At 36.8% G+C, this 8,120-nt stretch overlaps 2 protein-coding genes across 4 annotated transcripts; both read left to right on the forward strand.

Moving 5' to 3' along the window:
• Positions 1-627: 627 nt before the first annotated feature.
• Positions 628-2,872, forward strand: LOC111245277 (RWD domain-containing protein 1). The gene is made up of 4 exons (XM_022793428.2): positions 628-937; positions 1,391-1,564; positions 2,005-2,151; positions 2,451-2,872. Exons 1-4 carry the CDS (start codon positions 868-870, stop codon positions 2,681-2,683), a joined length of 624 nt encoding a protein of 207 aa, XP_022649163.1. The 5' UTR covers positions 628-867; the 3' UTR covers positions 2,684-2,872.
• Positions 2,873-3,010: 138 nt separating this feature from the next.
• LOC111245276 (nucleolar complex protein 4 homolog A) lies at positions 3,011-8,118 on the forward strand. 3 transcript variants are annotated; one of them, XM_022793427.2, is made up of 4 exons: positions 3,011-5,174; positions 5,786-6,716; positions 6,837-7,047; positions 7,706-8,118. In XM_022793427.2, the coding sequence occupies exons 1-4, from the start codon at positions 5,022-5,024 to the stop codon at positions 7,869-7,871; spliced, it is 1,461 nt and encodes a 486-aa protein (XP_022649162.1). In that variant the 5' UTR covers positions 3,011-5,021; the 3' UTR covers positions 7,872-8,118. The 3 variants fall into 3 exon arrangements, with proteins under 3 accessions (XP_022649162.1, XP_086836437.1, XP_086836436.1); XM_086980311.1 differs by lacking the exon at positions 3,011-5,174 and adding an exon at positions 5,204-5,257; XM_086980310.1 differs by lacking the exon at positions 3,011-5,174 and adding an exon at positions 5,391-5,571.
• Positions 8,119-8,120: the final 2 nt, after the last annotated feature.

The raw sequence follows: 8,120 nt of genomic DNA on the forward strand, positions 1-8,120 counted from the left end.
GAAATTTACCTATAAGTATATACCGCTTCTTGCGAAGCGGAATCAAATCAAATCAAACCTCGAACAGTATTCTTGAATCAACTGCTTTGTTCAGTCAAATCTTAGGAAAATTTCGGCACTATCTTGAAATAACTGTCGTAAAATTCTATTGTCAAGGATCGTTAGCGTATTCGGTAGCTAATACTTTGCCAGTTTGGGAAACTCGGGTAACAATTTCAGAAACCTTCGTGTTTTAATTGTTGCTATTTTTCACAAAGGGCATCCAGGAAAAAAAAATTATTTTATATAATTGGTTGTGGTTGGTTTGCGCTCTTAGGCTAGCTATATATATTCTTTTTTATATTCTGATTCACATACATTAGCGCGGATGATATTATTTAAGAAGGTTTTACACCTTTAACATGGTACCTTGTCATGAAGCTTTTTACGTTGTGCTACAGATATAACCGTCAGAGTTCACAATACATTCATCATTCGCAATAAATATATTCGCATATTCGTTGTTATTTAATATACAACTACCCGCTTTTTCTATTCGGATACTCTTTAATCGAGGCAGCGATGCAAAATCAACATTTTTCCGCGATTCACCGCCATACGGTATTCGCCAACTATCCCGGAGCTACATTTACCTAAAACTAAAACGTCAACAGTCGATGTGTACACATTGGGAATCTGTGATGCAAAGCGAGACTATAACTGATTGAAGGTTGAGGCTCTAACCAATAGTGTGCCCTATACGAAATAAGTTATAAAAATCCGTATATATCTGTTAACATAGGGCTTTACAGCTGATCTTTTCGTAGATACAGGAGTTGTATCACTTGTCACCGTGTTGTTAAATTGGGTGGCAGATCAGCAACAGCTATGGATTATAAAGAAGAACAGGCCCAGGAGTTAGAAGCCTTGCAGTCTATCTACCCCAATGAGCTTACAGGTCTGTATTGCATACTGTCAGAAAAGCAAACACATGTGAATACGTTTAATACTGCCGGTTAAATATTACTAAACCCACTAAGCCTCAGTTCATACTAATATAAACATCCAAAACCGCGCAGCCTGGTCTCTTCGTGAAACCGGCAAACATCTGTTAAGCTATTATGGCACTTGAATGCCTTGCACTGCAAGATATTTTTAAAGTGAATGGAAGAAATGACTCACATTCTGAGTGGCACTTCGGGTTGTTTGTAGGTAGAGCAGAGAGTAAACCAGCAATCCGCACTGTGTGCCATATGTATTATACCCGACCCCTTTGATTATAGTTAGCCGGACGGACCTACGTAAATTTTAACTGAGTAATTTATAATAGTAGCAGTGGTAATTGATAAGCATGGTGTCGCATCACATTTTATATAACTTAATGGTAGTATTACACGTTTCCATTAAAAAGTCATCGAAAAGGAACCTCGCCTCATTCTCGAGATAGAAGTGTGCGTGGAGGACGACGACAACAGAGAAAAGACATCAGAATGCCTAATACGATTCACTCTTCCCAAGGAATATCCAGAAGAAATCCCAGAGATCGAAACCGATAGTGAGGTTCTACTTGAAGGACTGCAGGACGGTAAGTTACGTTTGCTCCGTGTTTCGTTTTTCATAAATATAAATACCAAGTTATTAAGTTATATTTGGCTGATATATTGGTGAAATGCATTAAATACTCATTCGTCCGACTCTATTTGTGTGCTACGGCCAAAGCCGTGAAATGAGGGCACTTAACCTTGCCTTATTTATATGCCTCCGGCTTTGCACCGTTTTCTTTCGCTACTTCGGAAAAACCGTATAAGGAAGGCGTCCACAAAAAGTTTCACGCGAAATTCTAGATTCGAATCTATATTATTTTCTTTATAATGAACGACTCTTCCAAAGAAGGCAACCAACTATAATTCGCTGGCCATAAACTTGTGTAGAACACTCTGCTTACTCTCTGTCAGACGACGTTAAGGCAAGACATTGTTTCGTCGCAAAATTGATCTAACGAAATTGTTTTTTTCTGGTTTTTAGAAGCAAAGACGTGGGTTGGTAGCGTTATGATATTCATGCTAGTGAACTTTGCTCAGGACCATCTTCGTAAAGAAATGGAAGAAGAAAAACTAAAAATGAAGCGCCTTAAAGAAATTGAGGAAGAGGAACTAAAGAAGAAACTTGAAGGTAGTGGATCAGGTTTCTCAGTGATTTTTTTATTATCTATATGGTCATTAATGAAAAATAATATTTTCGATTAGAAAGTCAAACTAGGTCGTTCAAGCTGTTAATAAGTCTTACATGCAAAGGGTTTATTACAAGAAAAAAATAACCTGTTCAATATTAACTACCGAAACAGCGCAGTTTGATGCAGGTGGAAAAATTAGAAAATAGGTATTTTCTCAGACTTAGTTGGCGGCCAGGAGACCCCACGTCATCTATATGGGCGCGTCAAGTGGTCACAATTGCTGTATATTTGATTACAGGCACTAAGGTGACCGTTGAATCCTTTACACGGTGGAAAGAGCAGTTTGATGCAGAACTTGCTGCGCTTAACTTAAGGGATGATCTAACAAAAGGTCGTTTGACAGGAAAGCAGATGTTCCTAAGGGATAAGGCACTAGCCGAGAGTGACCTCAAGTTTGAAGGTTTTGGGGAAGATGTGGATGTCGATGAATCGCTGTTTCAGGAAGATGAGCTGGCTGACCTTGATGCATAACTTATCTCTGCATCATCGTATACATTTAGGCGATAAAGAATGTATAGGCCTAGTTTTTCACAAGCCCATATGTATATCCATGTTACGTTTTAGGTGGAAAGTGGGTTATTGTTAGGGGGTTACACTAATTGTATTTTGATACGTTTGAGGTTGACTGTGAAAATAAATGAATGGTTGAAATTAAAGCTAGTTAGTTATGTTGTGCAGTTTCTAAATGAGCAGTGCATAAGTGCGGTGATCAATGCAACAAACATCTAGAATTAAAGCGTGATAAAATAATGTACTTATAGTGGTACTACCGTTTACGCGAGTTATAGTCTAGTAGCATACAATAAATACTATTTGTTAAATTTTAGGTAAAATTAAATCCAATGCGTTCGAAGTATGTCGAGATTTCAGTTGAATCTCTAGAATAGGAAGGAAAACTGAATTTTTACCAGACTTTACGAACGAAAACTGAATTTTTACCAGACTTTAGGAACCAAAACTGAATTTTCACTAGACTTCCGATTAATTATTTTTATCCTGTTAAAGGCAAGTAATTTATAGAACCCTAGCAACAAGGCACCTAAGTTATAAAATTGATAGTTAACATTATATTTGAATATAAGGAAAGAGCTGACTACTAAATTTGTTTTCGCTAAACTCGCTTCGAAGTGTTAAAAATGAGCGTTGGTATGACGAACGCGCATAAGGAATAAAATAAACAAGAAGTGCGAGCTTTAGTATAGAGATACTTTATTTTCCAAGCTTGTTCCACTCTCCATAACTCAAATATGACTATGTAAGTACAGAAAAGTGTTAACAACGCCCTATGGTCAAATTCGATACCGTAGACTTCGACAACATTTAATTAACCCGATTTCCGTTAAGCGTCCAATACATGGTCGCACAGTTTTTCCGACCTAATGCCGCTAGATGTGTTTCTTTAATATTTGAAAGTGTTGTATAGGTACAAAACGAACTCTTCAACAATTGGTGAATCAAAGTAGAGAATGAATAACCTATTTGCTAAACTACACCATCATTTGATTAAAAAAATTGTTAAAAATTGTCCGATAGATGCCTTAACAAGGCTATATTCTTACGTGAAAAAAAAAAATATTAAAATACTATATGACAAAAGCCCAACCCACTTTAGGTACTGGTTCCCCTGATAAGTTCGTTTCTTCAGTCTTGTCATTTTGTGGATTACAAACATTTTCGAACCATATTACACTGCTCTAGTGGCATCAAATTAACAAGATGATCTTCTTGAAATGAGAGTCAGCATGTCGCGGTCACCTGGAAAACGTTAATCATGGTTTATTGTCAATTATCCCTTAACTGCATCACCAATCATGATCAAACGCAACCGAAACTGATCTTGATTACCTTTTAGAAGCTGATTGGAAGCTAAGACAGACATCTTCAAGTAATAATAGGCCTCTTTGCGCATGTACCATTATCGCGATCGTAAAAATGGTTACAACTCTTCTGAGTTATAACTTTTATTATCGTTAAAACAAAGGAGCTTTTTTTTGAATTATAAGTTAAATAACTCCCGATGGGTCATACAGGCAGCATATTTCATCGTTTCAAACTTAAGCCTGCAATTAAGCTGTGCAATCATAGCTCAGACTCAGGAAGCGCAACGTTAACGTTTAATAGCCGCAATTTCATTGTCAGAGTGTAAACAAATCATGCGTCACCTAGAACTCTTTTCTCAAAAACAAGCCAAATCAGACACAAAAAAGACACCAACTTATCTGGGGACCTAATAATTTTCGTGTAACTCACGTCCGCACCTATGTCAATCAATCATTTAACGGTTGACGTATTTGTCTTCGACTCAATGCAGACAAAAAATATCATTAAAAAAAGCCTTCCCTTTTGTTATTTGGTCATATAGGATTGACCTTATAGTTTATATTATAGGCCTCTTATTTACTAATAGACTGCTTTGCTTTGCCAAAAATTATTTTGTACGGAGTGTAATAAACCTGTTTTAGTTTACACAAATTGTGTATAATTGCTACATGTTATAGCGCGTCCAACCGGCTATGCTTAATATCAAATAGTAAGTTGTTAAATCAATCAAAAATCATCAAGCATTGATTCAATGTAAAAGTGAAGTACTTGTATATGTGTAAAACACTAAAATTGTATGCAAAATACACATTGCAAAGAAACCGGGTTTCGCGATTGTGAATTTTCGCGCCATAATGTTTAAAGCGATTATTATAACGATGATTTTGTTGACAAACATTCAAAAAACACGTGCGTACCGCGTTAGTTCAAGAAGTTGTTGGTCGAATCATTATAGACATTGTTAAATTGCTACCGATTGCATAGCCCTATGAAAATGAATGTTCTACAGGAGACTTTGGAAAAGAATGTGAGCGACTTTATGGCAGATCACTCAGAGATAGAGTGTGCAAAAGCAGTAGTGAACGGATTAAAATCGAAAACAGATCAACAGCTGATTCCACTCATCGTCCAAACCAATAAGGTTTGTCACATTACATAAAACTAGCGAAATATTTCTTTCTAATAATGCATCTAGTGTTTATGAAATCTGCAGCGTATCTGCAGGTTGGTTAAACATGGATGTATTATGTCAACAAAGGCATTCTTCCATTTTACCTGTGCTAAACAAAAGTCTACTGAAGATCTATATTCTAGATCATAATTTCGCTTGAAATAGATTGTGAACTTTTAGGTTTGCTGTTACTGAATAGATCGTTATGAAAATATGTTTAATTAAAACATTTGTTTGTATTATATATCATACGCAGCGTCCCAAAGGCTTGCATTCTTTTTCGAACTTCTTGCGGATTGAATCGTGTTTTTGTTCTCTTCATCTGAAGCACAAACAGTGGGATAAAGCGCTACACATAGACATTTTGGCAAGGGCACGCTTAATAACACCTTCTTGTCTGTTTACCGTTTGGGTTCACGATAAACAAATTATGTTTAGGAGAATATCCGAGATAGAGTTCGTAAGCAGCTTACGCTAGTACACATGAAAAGTAGTATTCTTTAGTAATAGGTTTATTTCTAAAACTGGTTGATATTTCACAGTTTGACAGAGGCCTGGACTAACAGTTATCTTGATGATAGATTTTCAGCCAAGTGTTTTTATCGGAACAGAATTTCTTCAGTCCCACCTTTGAAGCACCTCTGAAAACTGTGTTCGCTGCGGCATGGGCAAATCTCCTAGATATCTTAGCGGAATCAAGGATCTCTGCGGATCTGGCCCTACAAACACTACTGAAATGGCTAGAGATCGAAACAATCAAGGGATCGAACGACGAATTATATGTATTTCCAGAGTGCCATCTAGAAAATCTTCTCGTTGTGCTGTGCGGAGGGAATGCAAATATGAGCCGGTATACCGACAAGCTCGTAAATAAGATGCAAGCATTTGATGATCTCAATTACTATGTTTGTAAGGCCTTATCGCGAATAAGCGAGAAGTTCGCTAAGCCAACCACTGATCAAGCCATCTGGAATTACTTCGGTATTATCAAAGCTGTTCGAGTAAGAAACAAAGTTTCTGGCGACAAGGTTTTACCTGCATTTGGTGGCTTGGAAAATTTTCCTTTCGATTACAAAAAGTTGCAGACATATTACCAGTATGCATGGATCAATTTTCTGCGTGCCTCATTACCAGAAAAGATGTACATACACGTTTTAGTTTTGTTAGACGACAAAAAAGTGTCGCTTTTTAAAAATCCTTGCCTTTTGGCTGATTTCCTAATTGAGAGCTATAACAAGGGTGGAGCTGTGGCTCTTCTCGCTTTAAATGGACTCTTTACACTTATTCACAAATATAACCTTGAGCTCCCCGACTTCTATTCTCGTCTGTATGCCCTGTTCAGGGCTGAAGTTTTCTACACAAAGTACCGCGCAAGATTTTTCTTCTTAGCTGATGTGTTTCTTACGTCAACTCATCTTCCCGCCTATCTCGTTGCTGCTTTCGCTAAAAAGATGTCTCGTCTTTGCCTCACAGCCCCGGCCTACTCGCAGATGCACGTTATCCCGTTTATTGGTAAGTTACGAATAAGTCACATGATGCAACGCGTCTACACTCGTGGAATTTGCAAATATCCAATTAATCAGCATACAAACAAACGAATACATTTAATTCATTTACATATGCTTTTTTTAGGAAACTTGATTATAAGACATGCCACGCTTGGAAGAATGGTTCACTGCGAAGATGTCAAGGATTTGAGCATGGATCCGTTTATTGAAACTGAGACCGATCCTGCTAAGTCGCGCGCGCTGGAAAGCTCTCTTTGGGAACTCAAAACTCTACAGTCTCATTGGTTCCACCGTGCGGCTGCAAAGGCCCGTATTATCGATAATCCATTTCCAAAGTAAGCTTTACATATTTTTTAAACCTTTTTTATAGCGGCTTTGCTTTTGAATCTAGCTCCTTTTCTGCCAGATATGAAGCCAGCGTTTAGTGAGTTTTTTTTGGTTACGTTAACCTGAGCTACGTACTTCTTAAACAATAGGTGTGCTTCGTAAAAGCCAGTAGTTAATATTTCTATGCATCATTTTTCATATAGAAATCAACCGGAATAAGAATATTGCCTAAAAGTAAAACAAAATGTTTGTTTAATTATTAGTTGGAGGTGGAGTCTTTCAAAATTTTGCATTCTAATGTAAATGTCGTTAATGATTTCCTACTGCGTTTCGAATTTTTCGAACTCTGCTTCCAGTAGAGAGTTTATATTTAGTTCACCTGCTGAAGCTTGTTAACATTAAACTTTCATTCATTAGCTAAATGTTTTTTTACCTTACAAGTAGTCACTGGAAATTATAAATGACAAACAGATTAGGACCTCGCTTGCAGAAGTTTAATAGAATTGTCCTGATTAATAAAATTTTAGCAGAAGCCGCCATACCATGTTTTAGAACAGAAGCAGCTTTATTATTTTATTACGAATCTTTTAAAGCAAAATCTGATATTCTATAAATTTGCTAGGAATGAAAAAAACCAACGAGTAAACTAGTTTTACTACCTTTTAGAATCGAATGGGACCTCTCTGATGTGTTGGAAGCAGATTACCCGCAGCTATTTGAACAGGCTGTCAAGGAGAAGTACAAGGGGGTTGTTCCCATTAATTATCATAAACCAAAAGGCCTTCTTCAGCATGCTGACGATCGGATGTCCACTACATGGATTCTTGAATAAGAAAAGCATTTTTTAACGTTTAAAGAACGATATCCTCTGTAAGTTGTGTAGAAAAGCACTCTAATGGTACAAGCACTGGTATAACTGATATATATATATATAAATATGTATAAATTAATAGGTCACTTAGTCTCATGTGACCTACTAATAAACATCTTGTCATGGTGATGCTTTCTCATTCCACAGACTTTGTTGAATACATAGTAGTGTGTAAGAAATAAAAAAAATAAAATAAAAAAGACACGCACG

The sequence above is a fragment of the Varroa destructor genome, unplaced genomic scaffold (genome assembly GCF_002443255.2).
Source record: "Varroa destructor unplaced genomic scaffold, Vdes_3.0 BEIS01000002.1, whole genome shotgun sequence".
NCBI lineage: Eukaryota > Metazoa > Arthropoda > Arachnida > Mesostigmata > Varroidae > Varroa > Varroa destructor.

Excerpts from the sequence above, each read along its gene's own strand:
- LOC111245277 (XM_022793428.2), top strand. The coding sequence starts at position 868 with ATGGATTATAAAGAAGAACAGGCCCAGGAGTTAGAAGCCTTGCAGTCT. Across the intron at positions 938-1,390 it reads CTACCCCAATGAGCTTACAG|TCATCGAAAAGGAACCTCGC; the intron begins GTCTGTATTGCA and ends TCCATTAAAAAG. Across the intron at positions 2,152-2,450 it reads ACTAAAGAAGAAACTTGAAG|GCACTAAGGTGACCGTTGAA; the intron begins GTAGTGGATCAG and ends ATTTGATTACAG.
- LOC111245276 (XM_086980310.1), top strand. The coding sequence starts at position 5,410 with ATGAAAATATGTTTAATTAAAACATTTGTTTGTATTATATATCATACG. Across the intron at positions 5,572-5,785 it reads CGCTACACATAGACATTTTG|ATTTTCAGCCAAGTGTTTTT; the intron begins GCAAGGGCACGC and ends TCTTGATGATAG. Across the intron at positions 7,048-7,705 it reads ATCGATAATCCATTTCCAAA|AATCGAATGGGACCTCTCTG; the intron begins GTAAGCTTTACA and ends ACTACCTTTTAG.